This window comes from Lasiodiplodia theobromae (genome assembly GCF_012971845.1).
Source record: "Lasiodiplodia theobromae strain AM2As chromosome Unknown scaffold_32, whole genome shotgun sequence".
NCBI lineage: Eukaryota > Fungi > Ascomycota > Dothideomycetes > Botryosphaeriales > Botryosphaeriaceae > Lasiodiplodia > Lasiodiplodia theobromae.
In genome coordinates this window covers 317574-335740 of record NW_023336511.1, presented here as the reverse complement: position 1 = coordinate 335740, position 18167 = coordinate 317574, and the positions used below count along the sequence as shown (strand labels likewise).

Sequence of the window (18167 nt, the reverse complement as noted above, 5' to 3'; positions counted from 1 at the left end):
ACTCCTTATTAGCCAACAAACCTCAGAGCAAGTAACAATTTTTAAATAATTGTTGAACAGTGCAAAGTGATTGAATTATACACTGCTGCCGAGCAGAATGCAGCAGAAACCACCTGAATATATACACCAATTGCCTGCTGGAATGGCATGAAGTAGCCTGACTGGATCACGCTTTTGTGGTGAGACCTGTAGGGTATCTGCCTTGGTGTTGAAGAAAGAACACGAGATATACGGCAAATGAACGCGGCAGTAAAAAGTAAAGCACTGTAGTCTGACAATAGCTTAGTAGACCACCTTGTGAACTAAATATGTACATATATGTGGAGGGGGAAATGGTCGGCACTGGCAGTGCTTTCTCGGGCCGAGATGTGCGCAATACTAAGTGTTGATGATGTCGCCGTGGAAACCTTCCTATTTGGATCACGAAAACCGGTATTGCACCGCTGAGACTTCCCAATTGCATTTAGAGAAGTCTGGGCAGTTGTCAAAAATTTCTATATCGAGTTAACACATAGGGCGTGCTGATAAATCCAATTCGACGTCACTAAAGCCTTTTAACCCATCGTCATGCCGGCAACAATTGTCGAATGTCTCATTTCGCATTCTGTGCAGAGCTACTAGTATCATTCCATACTGCGTGCTTAAGATTTGCTCGAGAACCATATCTACAAAGTCAGCCATGGCCAAGATTTTCCTGTGAGTTAAACCTAACAAGACCCTCTACCACCAACCTCTCACAACGCCCTCACACCAGAACCGGTGCCTCCGGCTACATCGGCGGCGAAGTCCTCCACGCCATAGCGACCGCGCACCCGGAATACACCATCCGCGCCCTAAACCGCGACGCCACCAAATCCGCCCTCATCACCGCCGCCTACCCGAGCGTGACCATCGTCCCAGGCAGCCTCGACGACAGCGCGACCCTCGAAGCCGAAGCCGCCCAGGCAGACATCGTGCTCAACCTCGCCGCGCGCGAGCACCTCCCCAGCGCCCAAGCCATCCTCAAAGGCCTGACCTCCCCTTCCCCCTCCCGCACCCCCGCCAAACGCCCCTACTGGATCCAAGTCTCCGGCGCGACCCTCCTCGCCTCGCCCGAAATCGCGCGCGGCACCTACGGCGAGCCGAGCGACAAAATCCACGACGACCTCTCCGGCGTCGCCGAGATCATTGCCCTCATCCGCAGCAACCCCAAGCGCGCGACGGACAATTTCGTCCTCGACAGCAGCCAGGCCGCGCACAACGGTGTTAACACGGCGCTCGTGCCGCCCGGCATCATCTACGGCGAGGGCGCCGGCCCGGTCAACCGGCGCACCTTCCAGGTGCCGGAGCTGGCGCGGGTCGCCGTCGAGCGCGGGCGCGCCGTGCAGGTGGGCCGCGGTTTGGCGAGGTGGGGCTACGTGCATATACGGGATCTGGGCCAGCTGTTTTTGCGGCTGGTGGAGAAGGCGGCGGCGGGAGAGGATGGGCGGGCGGGGCTGTGGGGGGAGGAGGGGATCTATTTCACGGGTGTAGGTGGTGATATTGTAAGTTTCATTTCCTTTTTCTCCCTCCAAAAAGTGGAACAGTGACGATCATCTTGCTGACACGAGTAATTTGCTCTGTTTCGCAATAGTCCTTTGCGGAAATTTCTCAGCGCGTCGCTCAGGCCGCGTTCGAGAAGGGGTATATCAAGAGCGCAGATGTGGAGCAGCTGTCGGCAGAAGAGGCGGACAAATTGATCGGCCATGCAAGCGCTGTTCTGGGCACGAATGCTCGTTGCGAGGCGAGGCGCGCGAGGGAGCTGCTTGGGTGGAAGCCTGTGCAACATGACCTCATTGATGAGATTCCTGTGACGGTTGAGGCTGAGGCTCGCAAACTGGGTGTTGCGAGCTGAACTTAGGTGGAAGGTCCCTTAAAGGCTCTCTACAAAATATCTGATATAACCCAGGGCTCACATAGCTCTCCTGTGACGAATGATAATTTTTTGAATGTCCAAATTGCGTTGGAATAGCATTAGAGGCCGAGCCCTATGCTTGGATGGCTTTCACCACAAGCTGTGCCGTCGCTCAGATAGGATGCTACAGCTATCAAAGGTTCTCATTGAAATGCCCGGTCTATTGAATTAGTCGTTAGTGCTCCAAATACTTGTTTGTCGATGGAGAAAACTTACGAACAAATGAGCCGCCACATCAACAAATTCGCCTTCCTGCTCTGCCTCAGATCTGGCCCTGGCCGCTTCTTCTTCTGCCGTTAACTCGATTGCTTTCTTTTCCGAGCATTCCGGTAGAGAAGGAACAGTTTCCTGAAGGTAAGAGATGCGTTGATCCATCCTTGAAAGCAATGCTTGTTGTTTCTGTGGACACGATAGTGTTTAGCAGGGGTGAATATCGCAAGTGGTGGACTATCATACCTTTTCCGCAAGTTCACGGATTGCCTGAACGGCACTTCTTTTGTATTGTTCCAGTTCTTTGTTCCGTTGGTTCGTGATATCTCTGTTTTGTGAAAGACCCAGTGAATCTATCAAGTTTACCCCGGGAATGATGTATTCCCGTGACACGTCACAGTAAAGGCGGGATACCTCAAACACAACACTGAAATAACCGCGTATCATCAAGGTAGTGTTGAGAAGCACCTGTAGCAGTTAGTTTGCACTTATTTCTGATCCTGATCTTCTGTCACTATGCTCACCTGCTTTTGGAAGTCTCGAAACGTAACTCCAGCAATCGCGCCCGATTCATCTCGTTCAATACCAGTCTCCAGTGTTTCCAGCAGATCTCTACACGGTCCGCGGGCAGCAAACTCGACCATTCCAGAAATTCCCTGGAAAAAGCGGAGGAGGGAGGTAATCTGCTCTTTCAGGCCCGATAGAGCGCTGATTGAAGCGCGGAGGATGCGGACAATCTCTTCCTGAAAGCGAGTCAGCCTCAAAATCCCGCGGAAACAGGATATGGAAACTTACGAGCGTCACATTTTCAGCTTGCAGCTTGCCGATTGCCAGCTGGATGTCTGAGATTCTCTCCAGGTTTTGATTAAGTCTTGTGACACTTGCATCGTATGCTTCTCTTTGGACCTCAAGGCTTGCTGTACTGGATTCAAAAGCTGCTGCTGCTCTGTCAAGCTGCGCTCGGACTGATACACGCATTAGATATTTATTACAGTAAATTTAAAGGCGTGGAGGATCCATACCGATTGATTGGCTGGCTTTGTAGCGCTTTGAATGCTTTTTGAGGCGTGGCGGCGTCTGCTTCATTGTCAGTCTATGCTGATTCTCGGAGGAAGTTTTGACCTACAGCACCAGCTGCCATCCCTTCCAGATTATCTTTTCTTGCTTTCAAAGAAGCGGCGCGGGCCTGCAGATCTGCAACTTTTTTCTGCCATGTCTCCCAGGCTATGGGAGAGCTTGATCCTGAGATCTCTCGTTTGGATTTTGCAACGTCCTGGATTTCATGGATAATCTGAGTGATATTAGCACCACTTTCAACCTGACAATTTGTGACAACCTCAATACCTCGAGAGCCTCATTGACAATATACTTGGCGTCATACGAGTACGATCCAGGGGCGGCATTGTCTGGAAGGTCGTGGTCCATGATTTCTAAGAACGTGCGGATGGTTCCAGGACTATTCGAAGGCACTGCGCCATCTTGTTGATGTGCAGGAAGAAGTCCACCGTTGACAACAGATGACAAGAGAGATAAGTATGTGAGTAGATTGTCCAAGTGCATGCATGCAGGATCATCGTGTCTGCCGACGTTCGATCCGGGACCTTCGAAATGCTCGTGATCATCGTTGTGATCTTTCATTAGAGTTGACTTCAAAGTATCAAAAACAGATTGTCCCAGGGCCACATATTTGTGGGGCGTAAGAGCCGTGACCAGAGCACCTCCGATGCTGAAGACACTTTGGCTGAGTACGTCAACCACACTCATGCCGACAACATCCCAACCTGGGTTCATTGTCAGTTGTGAAATGGGAGCCGGTACTTTGAAGATGATTCACCAGAGGGTATATTTTTAGAAGCATGCTTGAAGGCATCTTCAGCAAGAAGCATCCTCCTTTGAGCTTCTCTCACAGCTTCCTCCTTCCTCTGCATCTCTTTCTCGGCAAACTCCTTACGGATCTTCTGCGAATGGACTTGGTCTTGATTCTCATGGCGCTTATCGATTGTGTCATCTGACAGGGTCAGTAGTATCCGACACGGAAAGGTGTCTCGGCTTACGCTCGGATTCCGTGGCTACCTGGCTTAGCTCTTGAGCCACGTCAAGCCATGCTTCGAATTTGGCTTCAATAACTTGCAAGTGGTTTTCACACTCTCCAACAGTACTTTTCAGGGTATTCATGCATGCAGGCAATGTCTTTTTGGCGCCTTGTTCATCGTTGAGAGCATCTATAATCCTGTTGACCTGTTACAGAATGCGTCAACGCATGTGTCGCAGGCTTGGAAGGGGAAGCTCACAGTCCCAGTTTCCGAAAACAGGTACCTCGAATGCATTACTAATTTGTCCATGCGGGATTCAGTCTCGATGAATGTCTTGCGGCCAATGTCAACCAAGTACACCAGATTGGCCTGCAAAGATTCATATCTGATGCCAAATTTAGCGTCCATGGAACATTGCGCAAGTGGTATTCGGCTTACTGCAGATGAGTGAATCCATTTTTCGGCTTTTTCAGTTTGAGCCCTGATGCAGCAGGGGATGATGCGACAACCTGACACGCCCCTACGAAGCTCAGAGCCAGAGGCGCAGCGCTGAGTAAAGTTCCCCAATGGTGGTTGCGAATCAGGCTGTCGGAGATCTCCTGCGAAAATTGCGCGGCCGTCCGCGTGGCTTCCCGATTCCGCAGCTGCTCGTACTTCTCCACGTCGGTAGCCATTCTGATTTGATCCGGCGGGCGGGGAAGGGATGGCTTGGGTGCGGTTTCGGATGTTTGCTGATCTGGTCGTGCGACGGTCGTGACGGGGGACAGACCGGATCAAATGACAAAAGGCTGCGAAGCCTCTTCAAATAGATTGTCAAGCGGCTCTGAAGGTTTCACGTCATGCGGGTCACAGGTTCAGCAGTATGGATGAGGGGCGGCATGTCTTGGCTTGGCTCTCGACCAATGATGCGGCCACTGCAGCTCTTCCGAAACAAATTGCAAGGACGTGCGATTTGAAAATGTCCATGCGGCGTCGAGTCTGCAACTTCACTCCACTATGACCGCCAGAAGTCCCAGGGACGCAGTAACCCGCCGCCACGGCTGCCTGCAGGGAGCAAAGCCACAACCCCCAAAAAAGGCGGTGAGCCGGGGAGAACACGTTTGCTCCGGTTTGCGGAGAGATTGGAAATAAAATTCCAAGTTTGTCCAATGGCGCAGGCCAAAGGATCGCGATTTTGCAATGCGCTGTACCTTTATCGCATGGCTGACACGGCGGCTGAGCCACTCCGGCCGAGCCTGTAGGGCTCAATTCGGAGTTGTGTGTCTCTGTGGCTGTGGGGCCCCTGTTTCAATAGTCGTCGATCATGCCACATGATAACCTACGTGTACAAAGGGGTTTTTGTCAAGCTTGATGTACAGCTCACTGCCCGGGTGTTTGCCACCGTCGAAACTCTCTTCGCTACCGTAGTCCTTTTCCTGCTTTTCCCCATTGTCGATCTCGCATGTCTTCTTTCCGCTTTGTTCCGGCTCAATATGTCTTTCTCGAAATCATCCCACACCATAACTTTGTCATCTGATTCCTTTTTGTCTGCAAAATGCCGGACCTGTGACGGCGAATGGCACGAATCCACCATCAGGCTGAACGACTTCTTGGGCAACGAGGATGGCGCCTTCCAGCTTGGAGACCGGGATTTTTCATTGACGGCCAAAGACGCTGTTGTCGAGCAAACCGAAGACTGCACCGTCTTGAAGGCATGTTTGAGGAAAAGGGATGGCACCTGGCAGGACGCATCTGTTGAGCTCGACGCCTTCATCTCCAACCAGAATGGCGAACTCTGCCTGTAAGATCTTCCAGTCACGTGCTGTACAGGTGCTTCTTTGCAACATGTTCTCCCGCCCAGTTTTCTGACTCTTCCAGGGAGATTGACGTTTTCCTGCCTTCCATTTCCGAGGGCATCACTCAGGAGCTGCAAACCCTGGTAACCAAGTGCGAGGCTTCAGCCAGAGAGCTCCAGGCAGGCATCCGGAACAGCATCACCGAGGGAACGTCTTCGGCATTTTCCTCCATCTCCTACGCCTTCCAGGGTATTGAGGATACCCAGCATGCATTGAGAGACGCACGTGTGGATATAACTCACACGATTCAGCACCAAGCCATCTTCATAAATACTCTGTTCATGAAGAGTATGAAGGAATGGACGATAGTCGAAGATGCAGTGGCTGCAAGCAGTCAGCGAGTCAAAGAATTCCAGCACACGCAGTTGCATGATGCAACGATGGAGGTGGAGAGAACAGAGCAGAAGATTTCAGCTCAGATAAAAGAGACGCAAAGGAGAAGGACACGGACTGAGGAGCAGATTAAGTCTTTGCAAAAACAGATCGATTTGAATGAAGAGGCCCATAAAGCAGCAGAGGAGCAGGCTGAGGCAGCGAATGGCCGGACGATTGGATATTCGATTGTGGGTGGATGAAAACCCCCCATCTCACTTCCTCGGAGCTAACGGGAACAGGCCTCTGTGATACTTCCTTTCATATTCATACCCCTCGCAGTGTATGTGCTCCACTAGTCAAGTAATGTTCTGCAACTGATTCTAATGAACAGCAGCGCTGCGGGAGAAAGGGAAGACTGGGGCAAACGAAAAGACGGATTCCGAAGGAAAGTCAACGAAGCAAGAATGGCCCAAGGCACGCAGATTCAGCTCTTGCAACGCTTGGAGGAAGGCATGGAGGAGGCCGAAAGGAGCAAGGAAAAGTGCCTGGCCCTCCGCAGGCAGACAGAAAGGCTTACCGAAGACCTCAACCACTTCGAGGCCGGGATTCATGAGTTGAAAAAGAGCATGACGGTCTTTTCCTTGAGCCTCAGACGAGCCGAGACCAGTGCGGTAACGGCGTTCCAATACAGCCAGACGCTGGAAGAAGGACGGGCCATCTTGAACGATGCTTTACGGCTCAAGTCGGAACTTTCGGAAGGCCATAAATTACAACGCATGCTGGAGATCTGAGATTTCGTTGGAAGGGACACGTTGAGAAGGATTAAAAGTTAAGGAACCTGGAGGAGAATAGAAATCCCGCACCTTGTGCCACCCGTCAACCTCCAAGTCCATCCGGGTAACACTAGCATCACCGAGGCCGTCACAACCACGAAAGCCATGGTCATGGATGTATCGGCAAAAAAGGGAATCCCGTCAAAAAACATCTGAAGTGTGAACTCGGAGCCGGTTCTTCCAAGGGATCTCAGGGACACTGGGCCACGAATTTCATTCTTTCTTGGAGCAGAGAGCCCCGTACCGGATACGATCGAGCAACAAATAGCTTGAATTCCAACAGAAGACTTCGAAGTCGGATGCTTTGCCAACGCCGCCCGAAGACCCTCCGATTGACGGATGGAAAAAGCCGGGTAGACCGCTTCTCCCTTGCTGCAATAGAATCGAAGTGGACAAGTGGCAATTTTTCATTTTCATTCTTTAAACGACATCGATGTGGGCATGACCTTGGCTTCGGGGAAATAAATCTCTGTGAACTGAATATTTTTAGTATGGCGTTGTACTGTTACTGGAGCTGTTCTAAAGGAGTGGGGAAAGGGTTGCAGCGCCGAGGTTCACAGGAAAAGGATGATGGAAGTGCAACGAAGGGTTCTACAAACACATTTCGGCATTCGGCTTCGTTGCTTACGGATACTAGACGACATGGGTTTCCTTGAATAAGTTCGTATGGCTTATGAGGCGGAGGGATACACATGCAAAGAGTAGTGATAATGTTTGGATTTTTTTTTGGCTGTAAATCAGTACCGAGCGGAATAGCTAATATTGAATATTGATAGTATCAGCACAACTTACGCTCAATTGAATAACTTCATAAAGTCAATAAGTCTTTGAAAATTAGCTGTGATCTTCATCGAATCGTGTCTCGCTTTCAACATTTCGTTGGTGATACTCATAACCTACTTCTACATCGTTTAGAACCACTTTTATTTTTCCATACATTCCGAACCCTTTCGGTAATGCACCAACGCCAACCTCATAATTAGATGCTACATCGAAGCACTTAACAAGTGCAGCCAATAGCATGCCTCTTGTGCTTCTGGCGCTCAGCGCTATTGTCCCTACGCGCCCATCCCTCCGGAGGAAACACGTAGGCCTCGCGCTTCACCGACACATCCCTCTTCAACTTCGCAAGGCCAGTCTCGCCAGTAGCGATCAGATCGAGCCAAGCAGCGAGGCGGTAGCCAGCTATTCACCGCAGATCAGCACCTCTTCGTATTCAAACAGGCAATACGAAATCATCAGAAAAGGAAGGAGGGGGGAGGGGTGAAAAAACAACTCACCCTTCGCAACCTGCAGTTTAATCGTGTCGATCGAGTCATCGTAGTAAGTGCCGCTCAGATCTCCGCTCTCGACGGCGCTCACACCGTCTGGCAGGACGACGGAGCAAACATATTTGTTCGTATCCTGAGCCCAGACCAGCGCGCTGGCCTCGGCGTCGTCCACGTCCATGCCATCGAGCCAGCCGGCGGCCTGGCTCTTGTACTCGCCCGACTTGATGGCTGTTGTCAGCGTCGTGGCCCAGGACTTGGCGTCAGCCAAGGCATAGCCGCCAACGAGCTGCTCAGGCATGTTGGTGTCCCTGTAACAACGACGGTCAACATCTACAATAAGACCTCCGAAGAAAAGGTATTTCACTTACCAAATGTGATGCAGGTTGGTGCTCTCGCCATCGTACGTCACGTCGATTCCATTACCGCCGACCTCGAGCGCCTCGTCGTGCAGCGGCTGGTGGATGTCGCCGAGGAAGTGGATAACCCACTTCAGCGCCTTCTGCTTCTCCGTGCTAGAGATGCTAGAGGACTGGACACGCGAGGTCTGGAAACCAAAAGTTTGTTAGCCAGTGTCCGTCAAGACTTGAGGAAGCCTGCTGCAAAAATCCACATATACGCCAATTCAAAACCACTCCCATGGCTTCAAAATGCCCAATCAATTTTTACTAAAACTTGACTGCTTCCCCACCAAGAGGGAACTGAGGAAAAGGCAGACAAGAGGAGAAGATTAGTACCACTTACATAGTTGGCAATGGCGCTAACAATACAACCAGAATCCGGGCAGTCCCTCTCCAATTCGACCCCGCAGCTGTCGGGCGGATTGTCATTGGCATCGATGTAGTGATAACCGGCCGAAAACGTGCCCTCTGTCGTGTACCTGTAGCTGTCCGCCCACGTGGCGACGGAAGCCAGGTAGCTGGACGAGGTGCTGTCGAGGATGCCCTGCGCCCAGGTCGCCGTGTCAGCCGACACGAAGTTCTGCGCAATGAACGCAACCGTCTCGTGTCCCAGCGTGCCCCAAGCGTTGACGACCGCAGGGAGCAACGGGAGGGTTGCGGCGACGGCAGTGGTGCGGAGGAGCCGAGTCATGGTGGATGATCAAGTTGACTGACAGTTTGCTGGGGAGGAGGATTGACCACGAGCGGATGGTGGAAGCAGCGTCAAGAGCAGCGACATCGGGGGCCTGCTATATACTTGCATGATAGCAGATATGGGTGGCGCACGGAGCAACAGAGAGATAGCATTGGTTTCTACAGCATCGGTGAGGTCCGGCGGATTTGGAGGAGGGGTTAGCGATTAGTAGCTGCAATCCGGGCATCGTAAAAGAAATGCCGGCGGCAAGGAAGAGATGCGAATCAGACGAAGCGAATCAGGCCCCGTGGGCTGGACGAGATGCCAGGTACCGCCTAGCGCCCCGCAAGGAGACCTTTCCCAAAGAGGCAGCCGCATCAACATGCGATGCAGAGGCCACCATAAGAGCCCGAGGCGCCGTCGCTGACTGTGGTTGGCCATGCAAAAATTACAAGGCACGGCGACTAGAGCCTGATGTTTCACGGCTTCCCGCACGCGAGGCCCACTGGCTGCGCGGGGAAGCTGGGCTGATCTGTCTTGCTCAACCCTGCATTTATTCGCTATTTTTCTTTTCGTCTGAGACGAGAGTGTACTGAACATTGGCCAAGGAAGACCCAATCATAGACGCCTTGCCTGCCGCTCCCAATCCAGACTAATCTTACAACACAAGAAAACCCCGCAAGGGCAAAAGAAGACGGAAGACCGTGTTCGTCGTCGAAATGCGCGCCGGAGCGACCCGATGCGCCGGAAAACAAGAGAAAAGCTTATCGTCCCCTTCCCCCACGTATCATTAGAGCTTGTTACTGCTTGGTCGCCTCTTTCGCCTCGCTTGCAGGCTTGGGTGCGCCCTTATCCTTGCCCTCAGCACTGGACTCCTTGGCCTCGTCATCGCTGGCGGACACCTCCGGCGGCTGACGGCTAGCCTCATCCTCGCCCTTCTCCACCGTCTCGGGGTTCTGGCCCTGAACGTCAGGGTGAGGAGGGGCAACACCCTCGCCCTCCATCTCCTGGCCCGCCGCGTCCACCACGCGCGTCCGCGTCTCGTAGCGCGTCTTGAAGCTGACCTTGCCCTCGAGCGCCTTGACTTGCTCCTCATTGAGGATGTTACCTTGCTCGTCGCGGTACTCAACCTTCTCCTCGCGAGCGATGATGTTTGCGTTGGCGTTGTCAGCCTGGGGAGTGACCTTTTGCTCCTGAGGTTGCTCCTGCTGATCCGCAGGTGCCTCGGCAACAGGGGTGCTCGAAGGCTTCGGCACCCACAAAGGTCCATATTGATCATACTGTTTCGAACGTTAGTTGGCTAGCTGATGTATTGCAGCAGGAGAACTTACCGAAGTATGGAAAGTGTTGCAATCCCAGTCCCACTTGTCGAACAACTTGACAGCCTTGCACTGGTCCTGGGTCCAGGCATTACCGTATGCTAGCGGAGCATAGAGGGTGAAGACAGTGATGGAGGCAGCAAGGAAAAGAACGGCGCCGGTTTGTCCGATAACAGGACGCTGCTTCAGACCAAGTCCAGAGAAGCGGTTCGTCACGAAGTCGTAGATCTGGCAAAGAGCCATGATGGCGAAGTACAGAGCAGGGAAATAGTGGTGCAGGAACAGCTGGCGTTGCATGAGGTAGAAGGGGAAGTAGTGGAAGAACCAGCCGAGGAGCGTCATGCCGACTTCATAGTCGAAGCGCTTGAACGTGACGCTGCTGTAGTCCTTGAATCCACGCTGCCAGCGAACAACTGCAAGCGCCTTGACGATGAGGTAAGCGACAACAGCGGCGGTAGAAGACCACCAAATCAGAGGGTTGCCAATGAGGTAGATCTGGCGGTGGTTTTGACCCCAGAAGTTGATACCACGCTTAAGAATGGGCCAGGACGGAGGACGAGAGTCCCACGCATGAGATTCAGTAAGGCCAGCGTTCGTCTTCCACATGACCTTCTGGAGCTCCCAGAACTTGCCGAAGAAGCCGGGGTTTCTGTAGTTGACCTTCTCGGCATCAGGGCCGAGCTTGGGGTGGTCGTTCGACTCGATATACCAGATGCTGTTAGGAAGAGTACCACCGCGGGCACAAGTGACTTCCTGCTGCTCAAATCCCCAATCGGGAAGCTTGACCTTGTGCGAGAAAAGCGTACAGCCCGTCATGATGTGGACAAGCTTGAATTTCGTCTGAATCGTGCGAACCCGCTTCTTGGCCTTCTCTCCTTCGGACAACCAGGGAACAATTTCGACCTTGAACAGGTCGTTGGCGTCGCCCTCAAAACCTTCGTAACCGTACGCGGAAACCTCGTTCTGCCAATCGGCCTCAGAGACCGGAGGGCGGACATCGTGAGAGTGGAGACGGCGATCGGTGGTAATGTGGTAGAGCTTAATGATAGCGCCATCCTCAACCCAGGTAGGATCCAGGGCATCCCAAGCAGCGGGTCCGGGAATTGTGGTGTTGTCAGGAAGCACAGGCTGTGTCTGGTTCTCAAGCAGCCAGATGTTGTTCTCATCCTTGTGCGGGTACAGGGTAATCTGCTGCTGGTTGCTTCCGGTGGGGTACATGTGGGCGTGAGAGTGCAGGTAACCACCCTGGGTGTTGTGGTGACGGAGAGTGATCCTGCTGCCAAACGCGACATCGGCAGCAACGTCAGCCATACCCTTGTTGTTCAGGGTAGCCTGGAATTCCGAAGACATGAAGCCGTCGCCCTCACCGGGGTTGACCAAGCACAGGAAGTGGATCGCGAACATTCCAACGTAGAAGCCGACGGGAATGATCACAAGGCAGAAGAAGCGGGCGAAGAAGTGCTTGAACCAGAGGCGCTGCGAAGAATTAGCACACAGATTTCTCACAGAAAAAGTCCAGAGCTTACCGGAGTAACATTCTTCGGGTCACCGAGAAGGACCCACAATTGAAGGATGGTCAAGCTTCCCACCCAAGCAATTGTGAACAAGCCAACCCACTTCACGCTGGCCGTGGCTCCCAAACCCAGACCAGTCAGAACAAGGTATGTCCACCAGGCAGGCTTGAAAGCCTTGGAAGGTCCTTGTTCGTGCTGGTTCATAAAGAGAGTCCAGTTGAGTGCGGTGAAAGCGGTAAAGATGACCAAGGGAGAGTCCAGGAGAATAAGGCGGGACTGGGTGACAAAGCCATTCTCTGTACTCATGTTAGACGCCGTGTTAGAAAAATCAATTGGCTTGATCCGTACCAAAAATGAGGAGACCGGCACCAAGTGCGGCAATGTTGGTTTGAGCGCCATAAGCCTTGAGAGTCAGGAACATAGTGGGGATGGTCATGACTCCCAGAATCGCTGGAAGGAGACGCATAGCCACGTACGGAACCTTGGGCTCGATGTAGTCCTTGCCAATGTCCTTGAAATCGAAGTCGCCGTCGAATCCGGCCAGCCATCCAGCCAAGGTGATGAGAAGCTTCGCAAGCGGCGGGTGTACGTCCATGAAGAACTTGCCCTTGATGTACTTGGAGGCGAAGCCACCGAAGCTACGTAGAGCGCGCTGTCAGCATACAGGAAAAGCGTTTCGCAGAGGTGCGGCTGAACTTACTGGACCTCGTCGAAGACAACGCTGCCAGGCTGGTAGATGCGGAAAAGACGCACGCCGGCAGCGACCAGCGTGAGCAGTCCGAGCAGCTGCCAGTCGGAGCCGGGCAGCTTGGAAATGTCATTGTCCTTCACGCCCTCGGAGGTGTAGTCGCGGGCGTGAGATTTCTGATTCTTGGATCGCGCAGGAGATTTGCCTCGACCGCCGCGCGGCGAGGGCTGCTGCTGGAGCAGCGTCTTTTCCGAGCCCATGGCGGATATGCCGGAGTACGCTCAGACGTTAACTTAGAGTTGGGCCTGATTCGCGACGGGCATGCTACGGCTTGGCCTGCGCTGAAGAGGACGGCGGATGATGGGCGCAGCGTCGCGTAGGAGCGGCGTCTGGCAATTGATGGGATGCGGGGCGGAGTTGGGGGTGGAGGTGTCAGAAAGGTGTGAAGGAGTGACAAGAAGGGCGAAGAAGACACCTGGCCGCGGTGGGACGGGTGTGGTGATGGAGTTCTGGAAGAACAGGGGATTGGATGGAGATCTCCCTTGCCGCGTAGTACTTGTCAAGGTGGCCTTGGCCCCTGCGCAAGCTCCAGAAATAGGTCGAAAATGCCGCCGAGGCTCCAGCCCAGCGGGGCAACATGAACCACACTGAGGCATGTGAAGGATATGAGCTGCGTGATGATCTGCGCTGCCCGAGTTCTAGAGACATATCCGCCACATGCCTCTCCGCGTTGTTTCGTGCCTCGTTGGGACCGGTGTCGACGCGTCGCGCCTCCGCCCCTTAGCGTTTTGCGCGCCGTTGAGTAGGTCCCCGCCGCACACCATCCGCCCAACGGCCTTAGGCGTACCATTGGACAATTGATCTCTTAATGGTTGGGTCCGACCTTCTGGAAGGCAGAGGTGTCTGGTTGACAATCCTAATCGGCCAGCTGCGCGACGCTCGCTGCAACGTAAGTCACTCTGGCAGGCATTGTAGACGGGTTCGCGCAAAAGAATGTACAATGCGCCACGTAGAATGCACTGGGAGCTAATTTAAGAATGATAATCAGTATGCTCCGTGTACCGCGGATGCGACTCAGCCGGCGTGCGCTGCGCTGGACCCTGGCGTCGAAAAATGCCCGGTGCCAAGCTTTCCGCTCCGCCTTCCGCCCGGGACGGATTAAGGTGGCGGCGTGTTTGCGTCTGCCCTCGAGCTTCCCGTCCTCGCGCTCATGCAACCGCGAAGCGGCCGACACCATCCTCACGTCCTCCGCACCCGGTCGCCCTTCTCCCCCGAGACTCCGCACGCCGACCGCTGCGTCCGCCTTTGGTTTTGAGAGCGCGACGAGTCTGCCGCGATGGCGACACCCACCCCTACAAACGGGCCCGACTCAGTCGGCCAGCTCCCGGCCGGCGTCATTCGCCCTCCCAAGGAACTCCACGAAACAATCGAGAAGACCGCAGGCTACGTCTCCCGCAACGGCAAGGTCTTCATCGAGCGCCTTCGTGCAAACCACCGGACCAACCCCAAGTTCTCCTTCGTCTTCGAAGAAGACCCGTTCTTTGCTTATTTCCAGTGGCGCATTGAGGAACACAAGAGCGGCCGCGGAGCTCAGACTGGCGCAGGACAACTGGGTGCGGATGGCGCTATCCAGCAAGCCAGGCCGTCAGGCCCGACCGAGCCGCCCGAGTTCCACTTCTCTGCACGTATGCCAAACATCAACGCGCAGGATCTCGACGTCGTCAAACTAACCGCTCGCTTCACTGCGAAGAACGGACGTGCCTTCACGACTCAGCTCGCCCAGCGCGAGGCCAGCAACTCGCAGTTTGACTTCCTTCGCCCCCAACACAGCCTGAACCAGTTCTTCAACCGTCTGGTCGAGCAGTACAAGGAACTTTTGTCGGGCGAGAATGAGGAGGAGCGCAAGGCACAACTGGAGGAAAACGTCAGGAACAAGTTCAACATGCTTGAGAAGGCCAAGGCACGTGCCGAGTGGACCAAATACCAAGAGAAGCAGCGTCAAGAAAAGGAGCAGAAGGACGAGGATGAGCGCGTCGCCTACGCCGAGATCGACTGGCATGACTTTGTCGTCGTTGAGACGGTGCTCTTCACCGATGGTGATGAGCAGACGGAGCTCCCACCTCCGACCTCACTCAATGACCTGCAGAGCGCCTCGCTGGAGCAGAAGGCTGCCATGTCCCTTCGCCCCCACAACATGCGCATTGAGGAAGCAATGCCCGATGAGGATCTCTCTCAATGGAATCAACCTCCCCCGGCCGTCCAAATGCCCCAGCCCCAAGTTCTGCCCTACCAACCTCACCCTCAGGCAACGTATGCGACAGGCCAGATCCCCCAACGCACGGCACAAGAGGAGGAGGAGGAGCGTCTCATTCGCGAGAGGAGGGAGCAGATGGAGCGGGCGCAGCACGCTCAGGCTGCTGCCAAGGCTGGACCGCCGCAGATGAAGATTAGGAGCGACTACGTACCGAGAGCCCAGGCTAAGCGCAAGGTTGCTAATCAGACCGCTTGCCCGAACTGCAACCAGCTGATTGACGTCGACGAGCTCGAGCAGCACATGAAGAGTAAGTTCATACCGGTATTTTTCCATGTCAACTCAAATACTAATCTACGTTGTAGTCGAGCTCCTCGATCCTCAGTGGAAGGAGCAGAAGGCCAAGGCGGACGCTCGCTTTTCCACCAGCAACCTGTCGACGCAAGATGTCGCAAACAATCTCAAGCGTCTTGCCAGTCAGCGCGACGACATCTTCGATCCGACGACCGGAGCCCGCATCTCTGCCGAGGAGGAAGCCAGGAGAAAGAGGGCGGCCAACGGATACGATGGACAGCCTACGAATGCAGATGCGACCCAGATGGCTCAGATGCAGGGCATGAACATCCAGGAACAGATCCGCCAGATTCACCAGAAGTTCAAGCAGTGAGGAACCACGGATCCAGAATTGTACAAAAACATGAAGCTATGGGTTTGCGGGCGGCCATGTAACAGGAGCATCACTGGCGTTGGTGGGGCTAAGGACTTCTCAGGCTTGCTTTTATGGATATCAGGCTGACAGAGCCATTTTTGGTAGTTCGGCGCAATGGTGCAATGCGCAATACTAGTGCACCGGGTGTAGCAAAAAGATGATGAATTTGCATAAGCACTGGAACGTGGCGATTTTTTGAGGCGCTGAGGTGCTAGGTAGTCTCTTATCTCCGCAGATATTCCCGGCACCGAGGAACGGCCAGCGAGCGAGCTTCTTTTCCATCCATGACATAAACGCCCAGCGACACCTCTCCGCCATCGCCTGCCTCTCTCCCACCGTCGCTTCGGATCACCTTTTGCACACAGTCGCCAGTATGTCCGCGGTCGCAGCAGACACCGCATACCAGGCGCGCTCATTGGTGAGTCATTAATTACTGCCCGCGTCGCAGTGTTGCCCATCGCCTCCGTCATCAATCGTCGCGCCTCCGCAAAATCGCATATTGTCCGCGTGGTTGATTTTTGCATCCGGACGATTGCTGCTAGGGAGCCGCCTTATCTGAACAATTTTCTGACAACGCTCGCACTCTAGTACCGTTCGCTCCTGCGCCAGGCCCGTCAGTTTGCTGCCTACAACTTCCGCGAGTACGCGTTACGTCGGACGAAAGATGCTTTCCGCGAAAACCAGCGCCTGACCGATTCGCGGGAGATACAAGATGCCATATCAAACGGCTTGAAGGAGTTGCAGTCTCTGAAGGTGCGTTCTTTTCGCTCGGCAGTCGGACGTGCTCTCCAGTCGTATGCGCTGGATGCAACAGATAGACACAAAAGGACTACACTTGTCGCATTGGTGCGCCAAACGGTGACAAGGAGCATCAGCAGAGCAGCCGTACAGGTCGCTTCACTAAATGCTTAGCTTTCGTCCATGTGTCCGGTGTTGCTCATCCTCGGAGATCGCGGAGTTCTACGTCGTCGGGCCAATTCTTGAATTGTTACCGCGCATCTTTGCTGACGCTTGTGATTCACAGAGACAAACTGTCATCAGTCAGTTCTACCAGCTTGACCGGTTAGTAGTAGAAGGTGGTAAGACCGGCAAGCAAACTGGTGGAGAGGGCGGGATTGTCAGGCAGAAGGATACAGGGTACGTTTCCATTCCATAACAACACTCTTAGCTCCATCCATCGTCGTACAGCCAGCAAAGGTAGAGCTAACGGAGCGGATGCAGCTGGGACTAAATCTGCGTTGGATTATGATGGAAGAGGCATTTCTGTAATTCACGGGCGCGGAGGGCACTTCGGGCATTTACGATATCAATCTCCGCTGGAACTGTATCGATAGGATCGTGCTGGCAGGCGTCATGCGTGTAAATCAGCGATAATACAGAAGCACTTGTAATTTTTCTCACTCCTGTGTATGCCGACTGCGGCTTTGAGACGGCGCCCCCGCCGCGGGCGGCAAAATCGTGACGCGCCCAGACTTGATTAGTCATATCAAAGCGCACGGACTCGACTAGAAACAACACGTGCTGGCAGGCGCAAGACTCGCGACAACTGTTGCTCTCTCACCCATCCACGCGCCGCGCCTGCTTCCGGTACTCACCCATCACTACTCCGCACTACATTGGCTCTCGCCCACGTGCGAACCTTTTATCATGGCGCCGGTAAGTCAGGCTCATTTTTCTTTCTATTCCCCTGTGAATGCACACGCGCGCCCCGTAACCCCCGATCTGGCCGACGCGATCTGGACCTGGACCTGCAATGTTCCCGAGCTAGGACCCTGGTATCGCCATTATCGCCTGCGTCCCACGGCAGGGTGATATCACCGTCTATCGTCTCTCAAATCCGCAAATAGGCACCGTATTTCAAGCCTGCAAAAGATGCTTTGCAGCCTTGTGCCCTCTGCGCAGGTTCAGCATCGCGTTCAGTCTTTCTCGCAGTTTTCCCATTACATTTCTATTCAAAGAGGCTGTCCAATGCACGACATCGATATTTCATTTCACAATACGACGATTGCTGGAGCGTCTATTCGAAGAATCGGGTTATTTGTCCCCCATCCCCGCGGAATCTCTCTCAAGGGCATTGACGTTACACTCCTTATGGCTTTGATCTCACTTACAATGGTCCACTATACCACGGACTCTACCTTTTTCCCGGCACTATACATCAGCCTCCCAGCCGCAGGGAGGGCCA

General features: G+C 53.8%; 7 protein-coding genes across 7 annotated transcripts; 4 read left to right on the top strand and 3 right to left on the bottom strand.

The window, feature by feature from the left end:
• Window positions 1–679: 679 nt before the first annotated feature.
• On the top strand, window positions 680–1873 carry LTHEOB_9576 (Mannosyltransferase 1 CMT1; the record flags this gene model as incomplete). Its single annotated transcript, XM_035519178.1, has 3 exons — window positions 680–696; window positions 755–1523; window positions 1613–1873. 3 exons carry the CDS (start codon window positions 680–682, stop codon window positions 1871–1873), a joined length of 1047 nt encoding a protein of 348 aa, XP_035368803.1.
• A 193-nt stretch (window positions 1874–2066) lies between these two features.
• LTHEOB_9575 (Ncu06413-like protein) lies at window positions 2067–4850 on the bottom strand (the record flags this gene model as incomplete). Its single annotated transcript, XM_035519177.1, has 12 exons — window positions 2067–2093; window positions 2150–2332; window positions 2390–2611; window positions 2668–2886; window positions 2939–3108; window positions 3166–3220; window positions 3270–3434; window positions 3488–3924; window positions 3978–4151; window positions 4198–4381; window positions 4435–4561; window positions 4615–4850. The coding sequence occupies 12 exons, from the start codon at window positions 4848–4850 to the stop codon at window positions 2067–2069; spliced, it is 2199 nt and encodes a 732-aa protein (XP_035368802.1).
• Window positions 4851–5648: 798 nt separating this feature from the next.
• LTHEOB_9574 (Cyanovirin-N) lies at window positions 5649–7117 on the top strand (the record flags this gene model as incomplete). Its single annotated transcript, XM_035519176.1, has 4 exons — window positions 5649–5956; window positions 6034–6574; window positions 6626–6666; window positions 6721–7117. 4 exons carry the CDS (start codon window positions 5649–5651, stop codon window positions 7115–7117), a joined length of 1287 nt encoding a protein of 428 aa, XP_035368801.1.
• A 1042-nt stretch (window positions 7118–8159) lies between these two features.
• LTHEOB_9573 (Nuclease s1) lies at window positions 8160–9519 on the bottom strand (the record flags this gene model as incomplete). Its single annotated transcript, XM_035519175.1, has 4 exons — window positions 8160–8344; window positions 8440–8738; window positions 8799–8974; window positions 9172–9519. 4 exons carry the CDS (start codon window positions 9517–9519, stop codon window positions 8160–8162), a joined length of 1008 nt encoding a protein of 335 aa, XP_035368800.1.
• Window positions 9520–10301: 782 nt separating this feature from the next.
• Window positions 10302–13282, bottom strand: LTHEOB_9572 (Protein mannosyltransferase 1; the record flags this gene model as incomplete). The annotated part of the gene is made up of 5 exons (XM_035519174.1): window positions 10302–10781; window positions 10833–12296; window positions 12347–12630; window positions 12683–12972; window positions 13035–13282. The coding sequence occupies 5 exons, from the start codon at window positions 13280–13282 to the stop codon at window positions 10302–10304; spliced, it is 2766 nt and encodes a 921-aa protein (XP_035368799.1).
• A 1076-nt stretch (window positions 13283–14358) lies between these two features.
• LTHEOB_9571 (Pre-mRNA splicing factor) lies at window positions 14359–15940 on the top strand (the record flags this gene model as incomplete). The annotated part of the gene is made up of 2 exons (XM_035519173.1): window positions 14359–15583; window positions 15639–15940. 2 exons carry the CDS (start codon window positions 14359–14361, stop codon window positions 15938–15940), a joined length of 1527 nt encoding a protein of 508 aa, XP_035368798.1.
• A 415-nt stretch (window positions 15941–16355) lies between these two features.
• LTHEOB_9570 (Iron-sulfur cluster biosynthesis protein isd11 protein) lies at window positions 16356–17213 on the top strand (the record flags this gene model as incomplete). Its single annotated transcript, XM_035519172.1, has 4 exons — window positions 16356–16400; window positions 16571–16735; window positions 17007–17119; window positions 17204–17213. 4 exons carry the CDS (start codon window positions 16356–16358, stop codon window positions 17211–17213), a joined length of 333 nt encoding a protein of 110 aa, XP_035368797.1.
• Between the last annotated feature and the right edge of the window lie 954 nt (window positions 17214–18167).